Raw genomic sequence first — 20147 nt, 5'->3', positions numbered from 1 at the left:
ACATGAACTTCTACTCGGAAAACAGATATCGCCTAATTGTGATAATAAAGTTGATCTTGATGTAACAAAGTTTCTATTGTACATATTGGAGTTGTTTAACAAAGCAACATGTCGTTTTTATTGAAGCAAAGGTAATAAAAATTTTATCTATTTATCTATTTTACTTATTCATCAATCCTTCTCTATTATTTCAATGGAAACTAAACTGTTTGTATAACACAGTTATCTTTTTTCATAACACAGGGTATTATTTATTTCTGAATGAAGTGGCTATGAGATTTTATCTAAATTAGGCACACTTACCAGAATAAGCAGGTATTACATGATGTCACACGACTCCTTCAAAAACAACAATTGAAAGAAGTTGAGTATCACATAAGGTAAGAATAGGTAAAAATGAATTTTTAACTTGCTTTCATACTAACATCATGACATTATTAATTCATATAGAAACAAATATGCCATTGTTAATGAAGACATAAGGGACCCTCATTAAATAACCATTACTGGTGTAAGTAGACCAACAATTATATTAATTGTATTTACGACAGTATGCGTTACAGCCGAAATTCCTCTCTTTAGTAGATTGCTGCAGTCAATTTACAGTCATTTTTGTTTGCATTTGTTTTATATTGTTTAAAATTGCAACTTCTCTTTGAGAACCTAAAAATTTCGGTTCCTACGCAGAATTGGTCTTTGGTCTTATCAAAGTATACTGACTTATCCAGTGAATAAAGATGGGTAACATACGTGTAAACAACGCGATATTCAAGATTTCTTATCAAACAAGCATGTAATGTCACCCAACAAATCTTTCCATCACCTTCTCATGGCCTGCACACACACATTTCTCAATCCAGGCCTTGTCATCAAACCTGAACTGAGGTATACGTCTTGTATAGTGTAGTGTTCTTTAACGTCCATATCACCATCACGACCAACGATTCCTGGCAAGAACATTTCTAAGTTGATAGCTGGCTAATGTGGGAATCTGGCCGGGCAGTTAAAATATCATTGCCTTTGTGGGGTAGCGGGCGAGAGAGGTCACTCTACATGGCTAAGAACATTTCCTGTTTCGCAGGTGAACCATCGTCTCTTAGTATCACCCTAATGAACCCTATGTTGACATTTGCTGAAACAATAAAGAGGTAGAATCATATTGTTTAGAAAACGTGCTTTTATCGAATTGATTTTATGGTGAATTCCATACTACATAAGATCCTATATCGCAGAAAGTCATAAATGAAACCAGCATGCATACGGATTATCTCTTATTTGAAACATACAAGGTAAATACTGCGAGAACGAATCATAGTAGCAAAATTTCTAAGTTTTACGACCCACCATGACTCAACATACAAATACAATGTAAGTACAATTATTAGAAATGTAGCTACCAGGCGAATATTGACTAGCAGAAGTACTAGAAAATACTGCATGAAAGTGAGAGTACTAATAAATCTCTTGTCAGGTTGTAACCTCCCAACAGAAAAAAATATATAATTATGTATAGCACTCACATTTAGCGTAGATGGTGACAGCCTCAACGTGGCCTACCCCCCCAGTATCGTGCCGCACAACGATCGCATTGCGAGAAGAAAATCGAAATGCTCAGAACGAGCTGCGACACGAGAAGCAAATGTCACCACCAAACGGCGGCCGGACGTAGTAATACCTCCCGGCCCTCACAGGCGAAGTTACGCAAGAGAGCGAGACAAATGCCTCAGTTTCCCCCCCGGAGCCAAGTGCGTGGACGAATACGTATATGCCAAGTTAACATAGAAGGATACACGAGGACAAAAGGAGACATCCTCACAAAGCTACTAACAGAAGAAAAAATTGATGTGCTGACCTTGCAGGAAACACATCTATCAGAAGAAAATATCTCGAGACTTCTAATACCAGGCTATGATATTGTGGGCTATAAAGCCCATAATAAACACGGTATTGCAACACTGATCAAGAAAGAACTGGTTGATAATATTGAGGAAACTATGCACCACGAATTTGCCGTGGGAATCAAACTAAACGATATGACTGTGTATAACGTGTACAAGCCACCATCAGAAAAATGGGAACAACCTGTTTTACCTAACCCACAACACCCTGCAGTCATAATTGGCGATTTTAACTCCCACCACCCCAGGTGGGGCTATCAGTCTTGCGACAAAGAAGGACTCATGCTGGCAGACTGGGCAGATATAAATAATTATACATTAATATACGATGCAAAAGATACCCCCACCTTCTGTTCAGGAGCGTGGGGCACAACATCAACGCCCGATCTTTGTTTTGTCTCATCTGGAGAAACTGGAATAGCACTTCCGTCCAAGAGAACTGTACTGAGCCGTATTCCTCGGAGCCAACACAGACCAGTTATTATAGACCTTGGGATCCAAATACCAGTAATAAAGAGCCCCCCTATAGCCCGCTGGAACCTCAGGAAGGCTAACTGGGTTAAGTTTAAAGATACCATTGAAAATAATGTAAACAGAATTCCCCCAATTCCAGAAAATTACGACAGATTTACGAAGTTAATTATCAAAGCGGCACATAACTCAATACCAAGAGGAGCGCGGAAAGAATACATCCCATGCTGGACAAAGGAGTGCGAACAACTACTCGATGAATATAACAAAACAGAGAATCCAGAACTAGGAGAACAGCTCATAAGAGCTATGGACGAGGAACGCAAACAGAGATGGCAAAAGCGGATGGAACAAATGGACTTTACGCACTCCTCACAGAAGAGCTGGAGTCTACTGAGGAAACTTGGCGGAGCACAATTCAAGGGACGGAACATCAATAATAAAATGACCCCTAACAAGATATGCTCTTCTATACTACAAACATCCAGAATCCATGCCTCCGCCTCGAAGAAAAAAGAACTGCACCAACTGATGAACGAAGAGCTAGATGCAGGCGAGGAGGAAGCAGGTTTAGCGAACTGGGTAACACAAGTAGAGATAAATATAGCACTAAAGAAAATGTCACCTGGTAAAGCAGCTGGCTGTGACGGCCTTCTTCCAGAATTCTTGAAGAACCTCGGGCCAAAGGGAAGAGTATGGCTGTCTTCTCTTTTCTCTAATATCATAGATACCAGCCGGTTACCAAAGCAATGGAAAAACGCACAAGTCATAGCCATCCAGAAACCAGGGAAAACAGGAGAGAATGCTAAAGATTATAGACCGATATCTTTATTGTGCACCACTTACAAGCTGTTTGAACGAGTCATCCTAGGCAGAATAGAAAGTAAAATAGAAGCTGCTCTTCCCCCCGAGCAAGGCGGTTTTCGAAAAGGAAGAGACTGTTGCGACCAAGTTCTCGCCCTAACCACTTTCATTGAAAGAGGTTACCAAAACAAAAAGAAAACGGGCATGGTATTATTAGATCTCACCTCAGCATACGACACCGTATGGACAAAAGGGATACTGTATAAACTGTCAAAAGTCGTGAAATGCAAGAAGATCATAGATCTAGTCAGAAATATGTTGATAAACAGGAGATTCAAGGTATCTCTGAATGGGAAAACAAGCAGCTACAGGACACTACAAAATGGTCTCCCCCAAGGGTCTGTTGTGCTGGCTCCATGCCTTTTCAATTTATACATAGCGGACATCCCAAACCTGGAATCTCGTTCTTTTATGTATGCAGATGACATCGCTATCGCGGCTCACGCCAACACTTTCGAAGAACTGGAAGAAATTTTAAACAGGGATCTGGAACGACTACAACAATATTATGACAACTGGCACCTCAAAGTAAATCCGACTAAATCCGTGGCATCAATAATGCACTTGTGTAACAAAGATGCAAATCGTGAGCTAAAAGTGCAAATAAAAGGTAAATTGTTGAAAAACGATAGAACGCCAAAATATCTGGGTGTTAAGCTAGATCGCACTCTCACATATAAGAGCCACCTGTACGAAGTCGCCCAAAAAATGAAAACAAGAAACAACATCATAATGAAACTGGCAGGAACAACCTGGGGATGTTCCACTGAAACTCTACGCACATCAGCACTGGCACTTCTGTATAGTGTAGCGGAATATTGCGCACCCGTCTGGGCCCGCAGTAGGCATGTCAGATATATTGATGTGCAACTTAACGAGACAATGAGGCTCATAACAGGAACAGTAAGACCCACCCCGAAACCTTGGCTGCCCGTCCTTGCCAATATCGAACCACCCTCGATTAGACGTGAAAGAGCAATCCAGAGGTACAAAGAAAAGTTCAGGGACCTACCTCCTCCCCCTGACAGATTGATGTCAAGAAATCCCTTCTGGAAAGAACTCAAACAACAGATTGATATCGATAACCTGTGGAAACAGCAATGGCAGGAAAGCAAAGTGAATAACAGTTTCCTTATTGAGGACCCATCTCAACGAGTTCCAGGCTTCCAACTCCAACGTAGAGTGTGGGTAACTCTAAATCGTCTGCGGACAGGTGTTGGTCGGTGCGGATATTTGTTAAAAAAGTGGGGTTTCTCCCAGGACCCCAATTGTGAGTGCGGAGAGAGTCAAACCATGCAGCATATAGTTGAGTGCGACGTACACGGACTTAAGGGAGGAAATCTGATGGACATACATGTAAATCATTGTTCTGAGGCATCAAGGGATCACCAATTTAGTATTGGAGGGCAGCGTGGAGGGTAAAAATCGTAGAGGGAGACCAAGAGATGAATACACTAAGCAGATTCAGAAGGATGTAGGTTGCAGTAGGTACTGGGAGATGAAAAAGCTTGCACAGGATAGAGTAGCATGGAGAGCTGCATCAAACCAGTCTCAGGACTGAAGACCACAACAACAACAACAACATACATGTGATAAGCGACCAAGCACTTTTGTGGCTGGAAACCCTGAAAATTTTATTGTAAATCATTGTTAATGTTAATTTAAATTTTTATGTTGATGTTTGTAAGTGTATCACGCTTTGCCTGTAGCTGAACGAGAAATAAATAAATAAATAAATTAGCGTAACCTCCCAATAAATAAATTCCGTAACCTATGACTAATACAATGTGACTAATCTCTCAATAAAATTGTGGCTCACTTATAACCTTTCAATAATTGACTGTGAATTTAAACTGGTAGATTTGGCCCTGAAAGATCATTCTGAATAAATTGAAAGTTCTTACCTCTATAAGGTCGCCGGATAATGCATATATATATATATATATATCTGCTCCTATAAGAAATTTTCTGGCACAGCCTAGTGCTATGCTGGCCGATAGACTTGTCATGAATAAAAAGAAACAATTGATTTTTCTTTACAATAATCGGGATGACCATGGACTGGAGAAATTACTAAATTCTTTAAATTGAGATGAATGATTGTCAAAAGTTAATTCTTATAAGAAAGATTATTATTAAGAGATTTTTTTTAAAAAGATTTACATGGGACTTGATATTACAATAGCACATATGAGCGAGGCTCCTTTTACCTTATACTACAACGCTCAGGCACCGCCATCACTCCCCAATACCAGCCCAACCAACTTCATACACACGACTGCATGCTACTACTAACTTCTACTACTACGCAGTTCCTACTGTTGACAATACTGCTCTCTGGTCTGAGATTCTCTTATAGCTTACAATTTCGCAGGCAGCGCGTGAGTAATCCATCGAAATTACATCTGCTCGAGTGCGCTAGCAACAAATTCCTTAGTCATGGACCTCTTACAAGATTCGTTCAAGAGTACTTTATTCGGTCTGAGGTCTGTTCTATGCAGAACTGGAAGGAAGGATAGAAAACAGTCTAAAACATGACTTTAACAATTCATCATGCCATGGTTTCATCAGAGCAATAGTTCGCGGCTAGCTGAAACCTGAATATAGTCTACCATGAACAACTCTGCATTGCACGGAGGGATAAGTGAGAAAGTTCTGCAACATAGCAGCATGCAAGAGCTGTAATTGATTATTCAAACTAATCATTAACCTACCGCAGCAAATGCATGTCACAGACTGAAGACAGTCCAGCTGCAGCATCCGAACAACTAGATTTTGCGGCATTTGACTTTTAAATTTCCTAATGATTTCTGATTTCTAGCACATCCACCATACGAAAATTAATATCCAACGCCAATTTAATAGGGAGATTCCGGAAATCAGCCTCACAAAACAGACGATAAAACACTCTGGAAAGTAATTATTCGTTGATGGACTCGTTCATATGAAAATACACGCACACACACACACACACACACACACACACACACACACACACACACGCATTACTCCCCATACACGAAAACGTATTGCATTATTTAGCATGAATCTGTGGAGGAATGAGTCGTAGTGTCAATTAAACCACCCCAATAAAAGTTCAGAATTGAAGAAAGCTTCTTCTCAATCATAAAGTTATCAATTTTTCAAGTTAACTGTAAGGGAATGCGGAATATACATTGGGAGGAAACGGGTAGTCGAAATTTATTAATTAGGAAGTGCGTGGATTGGTGTCCTCATTTGATGCTTTTTCGAAAAACGTAAGGCTCAGTACCACACCTGTGCTGACTATCGAAAGTGCTATCGTACGGGGCATCAAGGGAAATTTGTGACTGAACTAATAACTTCTTGGTAGAGAGGACGCAGTATGTTATCTTGAGTAGAGAGTAACTGCAGGCGTGCCCTAGGAAGGCTTGTTGGGATCCTTGCGCTCACATGTTAATAAGCTTCCTGATATTGTTAATAGTAACTTTTCGCAGATGATACAATTATCTACAGTGAAGTATTGTCTACAAAAAGCTACGCAAACATTGAGTCAGATCCTCATAATATTTAAAAGTAGCGTAAAGATTTAAAACTTGCTTCAAATGTTCAAAAATGTAAAATTGTGCCCTTCACAAAATGAAAAAATTGTGTCCCACGACTACAATATTTACGAGTTACAGATGGATTCAGTCAACTCATACAAACACCCGAGAGTAACAGTTTGTAGGTATAAGAACTGCAACGATCACTTAGCCTCAGTTGTAGGTAAACCATGTGGTGGACTTCGGTGCATTGTTCATATACTAGGGATATGCAGTCTACAAAGGAGATTTCCCTGCAAAACACTGGTGCGACCCTTCCTATTAAACCACTCGAGAGTGTGGAATCAGTAACAAATAGGACTAAAGGGGATATTGAAAGCATACAAAGACGCGGACCACGAATGACTACAGGTTTTTTCAACCGTCGCAGAGACGCTGAAGAAACAGAACTGACAGACACCTGAAGAGAGATGCAAGACCATCCCTAGAAAGAATACATAAGAAGTAGCTTTAAATAATCAGTCTAGGAATATTCACTGTGGTGACAAAAGCCATGAGACAGCTATATGCTGATACAGGTGGTAGTAGTATCACGCACACAAGGTATAAAAGGGCAAAGCATTAGCGAAGCTATCGTGCGTCCTCAGGTGATTCATGCGAATAGGTGTCCGACATAATTACGGCCACAGACTTTGAAGTCGAAATGATAGTTAGAGGTGGACACATGGGACATTCCATTTTGAATACCGGTTGGGGATTCAATATTTCGAAATCCACAGTATCATGAATCTGCCGAGAGTCCCAAATTTCAGACATTATCTCTCATCACGGACAATGCAGTGGTCAATGGCCTTCACCTAACGACCGAGAGCCATGGCGTTTGCATAGAGTTGTCAGTACTACCAAACAAGCAACACAACGTGAAATAACCGCAGAAATCGACATGAGAAGTACGACGAACGTATCCGTTAAGACAGTGTGGTGAAATCTGGCGTTAATGGGCTATGGCAGTAGACGACCAACGAGAGTGCCTTTCTTAACAGCACGACATTTTCTCCAGTACCTCTACTGGGCTCGTGATCATGTAGGTTGGACGATAGACGACTGGAAAACCGTGGCTTGGTCAGACGAGTCCCGATATCAGCTGGTCAGAGCTGATGGTTGGGTTCGAGTGTGTCGCAGACCCCGCGCAACCATGGGCCCAAGTTGTCAACAAGGCGCTGTACAAGCTGGTGGTGGAACCATAATACTTGTATGGGCCGTGTTTGCATGGAATAGACTGGGTTCACTGGGCCAACTGAGCCAATCACTGACCATTTGCAGCCATTTATGGTCCTCACGTTCCCAAACAACGGTGGAATTTTTATGGCTGACAATGCGTCATGTCACTGGCCCGCAACTGTTTATCACTGGTTTTAAGAACATTCGAGTCACCTCGAGCGAATGATTTGGCCACACATACCGCCCGACATCAGTTCCATCGAACGTTAATGGGACATACCCGACAGGTCAGTTCGTGCACAAAATCCTGAAATTCTCAGCTTGCAGCAGTTTTTTTCAGTTCATGCCCCGTCGAGTTGCTTAATTTTTTTTTATTTATTTATTTATCTTCTTTTTAGTCACCAGTCTGGTTTGATGTGGTGCGGCCCGCCACAAATTCCTCTCCTGTGCCAACTTCTTTATATCCGAGTAGCACACCTACATCCTCAATTATTTGCTGGATGTGTTCCAATCTCGAACGTCCTCTACGGTTTTTACCATGTACAACTCCCTCTAGTACCATGGAAATTATTCCCTGAAGCATTGTGCTATCATCCTGTCCCTTCTTCTTGTCAATGACTACCAATTATTCCCTTCCTCCCACATTCCGCCCAGAATCTCCTGATTCCTTATCTTATCAGTCCACCCAATTCTCAACGTTCGTCTGTAACACTACATCTCAAATGCTTCGATTCTCTTCTGTTCCGGTTTTCACACAGCCCTTGTTTCACTAGCATACAATACTGTTCTACAAAAGTCCATTCCCAGAAATTTCATCCTTCCTATATTCAATACGAGTAAATTTCACTTGGTAAGAAACGCCCTTTTTGCCAGTGCTAGTCTGCTTTTGATGTCCTCCTTATCCTGTCCGTCATGGGTTACTTTGCTTCCTAGGTAGCAGAATTCCTTACCTTCATCTACTTCGTCACCATTAAGCTTCTCGCTGTTATCATTTCAGCTACTTCTCATTACTTTCGTCTTTCTTCGATTTACTCTCAATCCGTATTCTTTACTCAATAGACTGTTCATTCCATTCGGCAGATCCTTTAATTCTTCTTCACTTTCACTGAAGATATCAATATCATCAGCGAATTCTGTTATTGATATCCTTTCCCCTTGAATTTTAGTTCCAGCATTGAACCTTTCATTTATTTCAGTCATTCCTTCTTCGATGCACGGATTAAAATGTACAGGCGAAAGACTACATCTCTGTCTTTCATCCTTCTCAATTCGAGCACTTCGTTCTTGGTCTTCCACTCGTGTTATTCCCTCTTGGCTATTGTACAATGAGAAACAAAAACATTGCCCTGTCCGAATAATTTAGACTCCAAGAAAGAGCACTGCCCATGACCAAGTTCAGATGTGTCAGTGTTCACAACTCTAGCGGTCTGGGGAGCTTCGGCTTGGTGTTTACATCGTCAGATAGAAGCAGTATATAATTTGGGTACAGTATATGTCGAGATTCCGAGCTCCACATCGGTTGAACGACGAGCGTTTCTCATCTGTTTCACTGGTTTCCTGGTGTCGGCACGGTAGCTCAGCGTGTTCGGCCAGATGGTTAGCTGCTCTCTGTAGTAAAAAAACCGAGTTAAGGGATCAACGATGAACTTGAACGGATGTCATGGGACGTCCCCAGCGAACAAATGGAACGAACAAAATGAGATCAACAAAAAGAAAACAAAAAAAAAAAGAAAATGAAGTAAAACAAAGTGGATAGATTGACGGTTTACTAATGTAAAGGACGAGTTTAGAGTCTGACCGGAGTTCAGTTTTTCTTTCTTTAATTAAATTTGTGCTGGTAATATTTTAAGCCTTAATTCTCTACAAATTGTCTAGTTGTAGGCTTTTCTAAGTTTCATATTCTATCAAAATAGTCATATTTTATTGCAGTCTAATCTTTAAACAAATGGTGATAGTAAAAATATTGAAAGTAGATGTATTTATTTGTAATTACTCCGGCCGCGACCTGGTGTCTCTATAGTTTTCACCTAAGAGAAAAGCGGTTCATGTGATTGATACAAACACCTTTCCTTGCTATCGCCTGAATTAGGAGTCTTATTGCTTGTTTGGTTTAATTAATTAATACAATATGAAGCAGTTGGTATAAAGAATGGTTCAAATGGCTCTGAGCACTATGGGACTCAACATCTTAGGTCATAAGTCCCCTAGAACTTAGAACTACTTAAACCTAACTAACCTAAGGACATCACACACACCCATGCCCGAGGCAGGATTCGAACCTGGGACCGTAGCAGCCTCGCGGTTCCGGACTGCAGCGCCAGAACTGCACGGCCACCGCGGCCGGCCTATAAAGAATGCTTTTTCCAAACTTTCTATAAAAGGAAGTCTGCTATCAAGACATTGCTTTTGTTCAGTTACTTTATTTATGACTGAACATTTCTAAAACTGAAGACACTCGTCCCTGCTCTGCTCTGCAGTCTATATCTGGCAACATCGTTCTCTGTTCATTGGCTGACTGTGTTTTGTGACGTCAGATGCGCAGAACGAACCTAAACTCGGCTGCCAACATAAATGACGCGCACTTTAGTATCTGTAGTATGTGTCGGATCCAATTTCACGGCAGCCTTATTTTGCGTGGCAAATGTTTTGTGCTTCATTTACTTTTTATTATTAAATTATAGTTCCTTTTGTACTTTTTTCAATATTTTCTTCAGTAAATAACTCATTAGGTTTGTGAATTTAATCATTCATGTATAGTAATATTTATCTTACGTCCCATATCAATAAAAATAATTACCCTTGGAGGGCGATATTCGTTTGACCTTTCATAAAAACAATAGCGAAATCAGAGTTAAGATACTCGTATTGTAAGTAGGCTGTTTATGTTTTCTCTATGTAAGTAGGCTGTTTATGTTTTCTCTATGTAAGTAGGCTGTTTAGGTTTTTTATTGGTAACGCCACCTCTGTATGACAATCACTGGCTGTGCTGTGGGCAGTCTGTGTCTGCTTTGCATTGTTGTAATACTCGCCATTGTAGTGTTAGGCAGCTGGCTGTGAACAGCGCATAGCGTTGCGCAGTTGGAGGTGAGCCGCCAGCAGTGGTGGATGTGGGGAGAGAGATGGCGGAGGTTTGCAGTTTGTCATGAACTGATATATATATATTATGATTTGTGATGATATTAAGGTAAATACATTGTTTGCTCTCTATTAATATCTTTCATTTGCTAACTACCCCTATCAGTAGTTAGTGCCTTCAGTAGTTTGAATCTTTTATTTAGCTGGCAGTAGTGGCGCTCGCTGTATTGCAGTAGCTTGAGCAGCGAAGATTTTTGTGAGGTAAGTGATTTGTGAAAGGTATAGTTTAATGTTTGTCAGGGCCATTCTTTAGTAGGGAGTTTTGAAAGTCAGATTGCGTTGCGCTAAAAATATTGTGTGTCAGGTTAAGGACAGTCTTGTATAAATTGTACTAAGGGGACGTTTCATATGTCGACCCTTAGCCTAGGATACCTCACTGGAATCTTCTGATTTTTTCTTGTAGTTTGTGTATTTAGTGTAGCTTTTGTTTATTGCTAGCGCGTAATTGTAGAGAGAATCTCCTTTGTAGTTGTAGCCTTTCATTGTTGTACAGTAAAACAGTTGTGGCATGCATATAGATTTGCACCAAGTATTTCGCAGCTGTAATTAACAAGATATTATTTTCAGTGTTATGTTAATGTGTTCTCTTATTTTTGCTCTTCAAATTGTGTTTTTCTGTGTTGTCGTGTGAAATACTGTGACAATAATGGCGTGTGAAAAACGTAATACTAGGCTCCAAAGTAAACTGAGAAATGACAGTGAAAATGAGAGCAGTGTGTTAGCGCCACCGAGTTATGAATTAACTGATGTTCAAAGTAGTAATTTGGTAATTGTGCATAGGGAAATGGAGCGGGCGGCAAACAATGGCGTGGACAGTGAAACAATTAGTGAAGAGGGAAGCATTATCGATCGATCGGTCGGCAACAGCTCGCCTCAGGAATCCGAAATGACAGGACACATTTTCGCAAATACTGTAGATTCAGGTTTTGGGTCATCACCGTTTTCTCAAATAAGTCAAGACACATTTTCTGCTTGTCAAAATGTGAATGTTGTCGGTGCAAATGCACTGCCGAAAAGCGTAGAGAAACAGATTCCAGACACTAATACATTATTATTGCAATTAATGCAACAAATGGGACAAAAGCTTGAAAAGTTAGACACAATGGAACAACACCAGAGACAAACACAGCAACAGTTAGACACAGTGGAACAAAATCTCAAAAAGTTAGACACAGTGGAACAAAATCTCAAAAAGTTAGACACAGTGGAACAAAATCTCAAAAAGTTAGACACTACACTTGAACAAACACGTGAAGATTTAACCACTGAGTTACATAACATCGAATCGAAATGTCAAAAAGTCTGTAATGACGTAAAAACACAAATTTGTGAGCATTTTCAACCTATTTTTTCGCGGCATGAAAATGCATTACAGAATCACGAAGCAGCCATAAAAGAGCTGCAAACCATTGTTCATGAAAATCTTGAGACCTTGTGGGCTAAATTTGACTCAGTTGCATCTACCGATTCGGTTACGCAACTTGCAAAAGCTCAGGAAAACTTAAAGGACAAAGTAGATACTCTGAAACTTGGTTCAGAAAAACACGCTGAGGAAATAAGTACACTATCAGAGAAAGTAGCCGAACTTTCGGATCAATTCACTAACTTATCTACAAAGGTAGATGATGATCTGAATGACACAAGACCCGTAGCCTTCACTGACACAGAAGAGTATGAACAAATAAGAAAATTCAAACAAAATCAGAATCAAATTAATACACAACACCAAAGAGAAATCCGGGAAGTACAAGATCAGCTGACACAGGTAATACAAGAACTACGTATTTCAGAGGACACTCGCGCTCCAACACGGGAAAAGGGACTTAGAAACACGGAAAAGCTGCAAAATAATAACACAGGGCATTTCGGAAGTAATGAAAGAAATTGGGAATGTGCACCGAATTTTGAGATGGAACGGCCGACACGACCTAACAATGACCGATATGCGACTCGCCGTCATGATGATTTTGACTATAAGCTGTTCATTACTACACGTAAATTCAAAACATTTAAGAATTCTGGCAACGACATTCATCCACAAGCATGGCTCCATCAATTCTCTCATTGTTTTCCTCCCAACTGGTCGTTGGAACACAGATTAGAATTTATGTGTGGCTACTTAGAGAATGAACCAGCTGTAAGAATGCGATCGGTAATTCACGATTGCCACAGTGAAGGAGAGTTTTACCATGCCTTCCTCTCAGCATATTGGTCTCAGGCTACACAAGACCGTGTAAAACATAGCATCATAATGATGAAACGTTTCGAACAATCTGAATTTTCCAGTCTTGTGAAATATTTTGAAGACATGTTGCACAAGAATCAATACCTGTCAAACCCATACAGCCCCTCAGAACTCATCCGCATTTGCTTAATCAAACTGCCTGAACATTTACGACGTATTATTTTGGCAGGACGTTGCAAAGACGACATTGAAGCATTTCAGGGACTCTTACAAGAATTAGAAATTGACACTGACAGTCGCCGGATGCGAAAACAGGAAAACAATCACTATAGGTCACATCCGTCACAATTCCGTGACGACAGAAACAATAACTGGCCACGACAAGCCTATTCTTACAACGCAAATCGTGACCAAAACAGACACCGCCCATATGACAACCATTGGCAGAGTAATAGTTACAGAGAAAGATCGCATTTCCGTAGTAATGAATATGACAGAGACAATCATAGAAATAGACAATATGACAACCAGAACTATTATTATCAAGGGAGACAGAATAACTTCAGACGCAACAGTTCGGCGCACAGTTACGATTCAGGGAGAAATTCTCCACCACGTGACGGACAAGGAAGAAACTACGGAACCCACCGACATGACGACAGACGATATGATCGTAACGACAGACCTGAATTGTATCAGAACTGGCGAGCTTCAAACAGAGCAGGGCCCTCTCGAGGAGGTGAATTTGTAGAAGTTAGGTCTCCAAATCCCAATAACGACGCGCGCCAACAAAGGAACAGACAATGACTCGCACCGCAGGCAGCCACCTGCGCCGGCTGGCTCAGAGAAAAATAACACAGACGCTAACCTTGAGAAAAGATTTAACATTCCTTACCGACATATAAAACATGACAGTTGCTTTTCAGTTGAAACTCTGCGTACTAGGAAGAGTAAAGGTTTACACCACATTTCACATGTAAAACCGTTTATTGAAAGATAATCTGCTTTTTAACTTAGTCTTTGTCATAAAATTTTTCGCTTCACATTACTAATATGCTTTGTCAGACTTAGAATCTGTTAACATTCAACAATGTTTGAAGTGAAATATCCAATCCAGAACCAAGAGAACTTATTTAAACAGAAATGACGAATGCATTGTTATAGTGAACAGACGACACAGTGTTATTGTGTGTGTGCATTCTTGCTTGTTTGTTGCACGATTAAGTAACGACTATAAGGCTCACATACTTAGAACATTTACCAGTACTGCTAATGAGATTTTAATGCAACATTTTGGTTTACTTGAAAATACATTCTGAATTAATGTGCTTTCTGAGAGATACCAGATGACACAGAGGTTAGTTTATGTGACAGCTACACGGTTTTATCACGACGCTACTAATGAGTGACAATTTACAATGTTGCTTTTGCGGTGTATCTGTTTTATATCTGCACAGTTTTCTGAATTCTTCTGGAAATCAAAACATGTTTTAGTAGTAACTTTTGTGGTATAGCTACAAGGAGACAGCCTTTTCCATAGCACAACAATACGTTACAGCACAGTACTTTCATCATCACAACAATAAGCGTAATAACTAAGATATCTCTACGCAAAGCATTTCACTTTTGTTTATCATGAGGTAAGTACATTGACTTCTGCAGAACTTGGCTTTCGGAGGACGATAAGTACGACACTTCCACAGAATTATCTTACAGCAAGACGCACATTTAGCGCTACAGGACACGCATTTGAGAGATTTTGTACTTAAGCCATTTATTTTTCAAGATTTTTGAATTACAAAGAAAGTTTTCCGTGATATATTTCATTCTATTCCTGTAATCTGTAACACCTGAGGGTATAATTACATTAATCCTCAGGGGGGTACACGCTTACTTTGTGTACCATGTGTTTGGCAAGCACAAGGAGCCCTAGCTAATATGGTATTTGCTTATACAACTTTACACATCGGTACCATATTTCTCTAACACACAAATTACACAGCTATCTGATCATTTAACTGAGAGATAAACATGTTTTTTACTACATCAGTGACAGATGTTTACGCAATTACACCGTTGGATAACTTCACACTTATGAAACTGTATTTTGTCTGTACTTTGTAAACTGTTCATATTTTTTCGGAATCATTGTGATACTATGAGAGCTTTGAATGATGTATTTGGTATGAGATCATGATTTTTAAAGTACATTTGAGGCAGCTGACACTTTTGACATGAGCAGAGAATTTTTTTAGGTTTTGATATTATTGCAGAAAGCTACGACGTTTTTGAGATTTGACTGAGGTGTTATGATGTTATTATTACGACGACGATGTGTATTATGCTGTTGAGGTATGTTTATGATCAATAAGATGATGATACCGTATCTGAGGAATTTGATTATGCTACATGTTTCTCAGGATGAAATATTGAAGAAGTGTCGACGAATATGTATATGTATAATAAGGTAAGGAATAATGAATAGTGGTTAGGGACTCTGATTTATGAAAAGGATGTTGGAAACCAAGAAACGTACTTTAAGAGTTATGAAATGTGTGTGTATATGCGTGAATGTATTACAATGCAGACGAAAATTTTTTTGGACACTGTTATATCAATAGCATTTTGTTTCTACAGATTTGTAACGCAAATTCTTGACCTGTGAAATATTTTTATATCAGACTGTCACTTTAGCGGTAAATATTTCCGTAAGAAAGTTAAGTGACCACCTGCACGTAATGCGTCGCGGGCACCCAGCTGTGTCAGACGCCTGGAGAAAAAGCCATTATTGCGAGCCCTTTTCAGCGGCACAGGTAGAAAAAAAAGAAAGGGAAGGCCATTGTACGCGCTACTGACATCTCCTTGTTGAAAGCATACTGTGGAGCTCGTAATTTATGATATTTACTGAAATGCCTAATGAAACGATGAGAAACATTTCACAGCTATTGTCTTGCTAGTTAAGAAAAATGCCATATGGCTTGCTTTATGTATTTATTTACACATTTTGTTTAATATCAAGTTTCTAGCTGCACTGCAGCAATGGTTAAAATAAAATTTAATATATGTACTAATATAAATATTTTATGCCTACAGATCCAGTAAATAATTTTATGATCCATCCAAAACAAATGAGGGAGCACAAAAAGAAATTTCCCTTCACAGGAATTGCATAAATAATTTTTTTACGATTTGGTAACTTATCTACTAGCGTAAGTTTTTGTGATGCATCACTCTAATGTTAAGATGTGACATAGGTATTAGACATGGCCATTTTAGTGTAATATTTTTTCTGCTTGCGCTATGTCATGTTTAGGTATAAGTTGCTGCTGTTTGCCAGGCATAGTGTTATTGAATTTGACTTTTGCTCATTTATGCTGCTAGCTTTGCCAATTTGCATTTTTTTGCATTGCTGTTTGTGTTGATTTGTTATGTGATGCTGCATTGCCTCGTCCCTTAGTTTAGCATCTGAGCTCAGTAGATTTAAGTTAGCTTAAGAGGGGGTAGCCTCTAAGAGAATGAGTTGCGATGAATTGGAAGAAATGCATTGAGAAAACAGGTTTAGGTAGGATTTTCTTGGAAATAAATGTTGAGGTACGAAATGTGTGAACATTTAAATACAGAAAGCATGCTTAGATAGAATTTTTTTGGTGGAAACAACGGATGAAATAAAAGGAAAGATATATGAAGTTTTAGGTTGGACTGCAGTACCAAATGTTACACTGAAAACGAACCCTGTCCTTTCCTTTTGTGTTATCCCAGTACGTGTTTGTGTACCCTTGTGTATTTGTTTTCTTCCTGTCTCTGTGTAGTTTCATAGAATTTTTTCTTCTTTTAATATTAAGCTACATTCACTATGATGAGGAATACTGTTATCCTCAAATATAATTGGCATTAATAATATGTTATTTACTTTGTAAAGATGTTAGACATTATTCATTCTGTTTAAATGCTCATGTGTGAAGTTGATGTTTCAATAATTATTCTGATCTTCTATGTATGTACTCATGTCATAATTCCTGTAACACTGACGTATATGTCTATTTCTGTTCTTTTGTAACGCCTGTTTTACTACAAATGTTATCTGCACTGTTATGTTCTTTAATGATGTATTGTGTACCTTTGTTATTGTATTCTCATGTTATAAAATTGTAATTGTTACCAGTTCTTCAAATTAAGTAACATTTCACTGCACACGTTTCTGTTGGTCATAGTATATGGACAATATGTGAGAAGTAGGGACTGTTAGTGTTTGCACGTGTGTTACTAATTCAGTAAGGGACTGGATAACAGCATTGCTGGTTCTAAGGACAATTCCAAAAACTTTGTGAGTGCACAAGTGGTGGTTTATGGACTTGCTATATTCTCCGCAAGACTCTTCAGTGGTGATTGTGCACCTGCACAGTCACAACAGATGGCTGCTGGCTATCTCTACAAGGACTACAGTGGGTCTGCATCTATGATGACCCACCAACGCCATTATTTCTACAAGGACTACAGTGGGTCTGCATCTTTGATGACCCACCAATACCATTATTTCTACAAGGACTGCAGTGGGTCTGCACCTCTGGTGGCCCACCAATACCGTAATCTCTACCAGGACTACAGTGGGTCTGCTCTGTGATGACCTACCTACCAATACTCTTCAAAATTTCGACTGACTCTGCTGTGGGTTTGCTCTGTTGTGGCCCATTACCTGTATGCATATCAAGAGTCAGCACTGTCTTTCCATTGGAAGGACAACACTACTTCTTCAAGACTGCATGGAAATCCACTACTTCCGTGTGCATTTTCTTTTACTGCTCAGACTTTGAGAAAAAACACTGCTATTCTACTCTTATTTACGATTAGGACTGTCTTTATGGACTGTGAGAAAATTTTAGCTTTTGACCAACATTGTATCAATAAGTGTGTGCATTTGACATGTTTGTTATTGTAATTATGAAAAATTTTATCAAATCATTATTGGCCACAGCCCAAAAAATATTTTGTAAAATTTTTGTGGGGAGCATGGGGGCTATGTAAGTAGGCTGTTTATGTTTTCTCTATGTAAGTAGGCTGTTTATGTTTTCTCTATGTAAGTAGGCTGTTTAGGTTTTTTATTGGTAACGCCACCTCTGTATGACAATCACTGGCTGTGCTGTGGGCAGTCTGTGTCTGCTTTGCATTGTTGTAATACTCGCCATTGTAGTGTTAGGCAGCTGGCTGTGAACAGCGCGTAGCGTTGCGCAGTTGGAGGTGAGCCGCCAGCAGTGGTGGATGTGGGGAGAGAGATGGCGGAGGTTTGCAGTTTGTCATGAACTGATATATATATATTATGATTTGTGATGATATTAAGGTAAATACATTGTTTGCTCTCTATTAATATCTTTCATTTGCTAACTACCCCTATCAGTAGTTAGTGCCTTCAGTAGTTTGAATCTTTTATTTAGCTGGCAGTAGTGGCGCTCGCTGTATTGCAGTAGCTTGAGCAGCGAAGATTTTTGTGAGGTAAGTGATTTGTGAAAGGTATAGTTTAATGTTTGTCAGGGCCATTCTTTAGTAGGGAGTTTTGAAAGTCAGATTGCGTTGCGCTAAAAATATTGTGTGTCAGGTTAAGCACAGTCCTGTAAAATTGTTCAAAGGGGACGTTTCATAGTATTACCTACAAAGGTCTAAATAAATAAAAAATGACAACTAACCCAGTTAGATTCCAAAATTCGTCTTTTACGTTCGTAAACCGCCAGCCTATCCACTTCTTTTATCTTCTTTTTGTTCGTTACTGTTAGTTGCATTTCATCGGGGCGAACGTACTATGACACCCATTGAAGTTCAACGTTGATCCATTCACTCAGTGTTTTTTATTACAGAGGGCAGCTAACTCTCGGACCGAACACTGAGCTTGACTCACGGGAATATCCAATTAACCAACGAGCTGAAAAAGGACGGCTACCTCCTTTCCTAACTTTTCTTGGAAAACCTGGGGCATGGTGCCGTTCGTCTACGAGCGGGCAGCTTTCGTCATACTGTGCACATCACTGTTTCCTAAGTACACTTGCACACATTCCACGTAGGACTGGTCATAAATATCATTTACAGAAAGGTCTCGAGCACCTCATAGAGGTTTATGAAGATAATAACTATCCATCATGGAAGATCCGCAAGGCTTTGCGTTTCAAACTGAGTGGGAGTGATCTACCACAAGAAGCAGAAGAGGAAAGGTTGGCGTAGAAGGCTTTCCTATTGTTCGTAGGTAATCTGTCCTGTATAATAGGTAGTGTCTGCTCTAGACATAAAGTCAAGATTATCTTTCTGTCAGCAGGAAAGTAAACCACTCTCGGTGGCTGGGAAAAGGATGACTTGATTTTGTAGAGGGCAGGCGTGCATCATATTTCTAGTCGTTGTGGGTTGTCGTATAATGGGCGTACTTTGCGTAAGATTGAAGCACGTTGCGTTAAACTTCGGCGCTATGTGACCCCCTCTCCCCCCGCCCCCCCCCCCCCTCGTCCTCCGTCCCCAAAAATACACTTCTATAAATCGACCATCGCAGAGCACTGTATTTGGCTATGCTATACTAGAATACCCCCATGAACGATGGACCTTGCCGTTGGTGGGGAGGCTTGCGTGCCTCAGCGATACAGATAGCCGTACCGTAGGTGCAACCACAACGGAGGGGTATCTGTTGAGAGGCCAGACAAACGTGTGGTTCCTGAAGAGGGGCAGCAGCCTTTTCAGTAGTTGCAAGGGCAACAGTCTGGATGATTGACTGATCTGGCCTTGTAACAATAACCAAAACGGCCTTGCTATGCTGGTACTGCGAACGGCTGAAAGCAAGGGGAAACTACAGCCGTAATTTTTCCCGAGGGCATGCAG

General features: G+C 40.0%; 1 protein-coding gene across 1 annotated transcript in view; it reads left to right on the top strand.

Moving 5' to 3' along the window:
• LOC124761130 (neural cell adhesion molecule 2-like) overlaps positions 1 to 19505 on the top strand; it is a 228074-nt gene extending 208569 nt beyond the window's left edge. The window contains exon 13 of the mRNA XM_047249111.1: positions 19374 to 19505. Within this exon, the coding sequence (XP_047105067.1) occupies positions 19374 to 19505 (132 nt within the window). The remainder of the gene's footprint in view (positions 1 to 19373) is intronic.
• The last annotated feature ends 642 nt before the right edge of the window (positions 19506 to 20147 follow it).

The sequence above is a fragment of the Schistocerca piceifrons genome, chromosome 1 (assembly GCF_021461385.2).
Source record: "Schistocerca piceifrons isolate TAMUIC-IGC-003096 chromosome 1, iqSchPice1.1, whole genome shotgun sequence".
NCBI classification, from domain to species: domain Eukaryota; kingdom Metazoa; phylum Arthropoda; class Insecta; order Orthoptera; family Acrididae; genus Schistocerca; species Schistocerca piceifrons.
The sequence above is the reverse complement of the archived record's forward strand: the minus strand, read 5'-3'. Positions and strand labels throughout refer to the sequence as shown.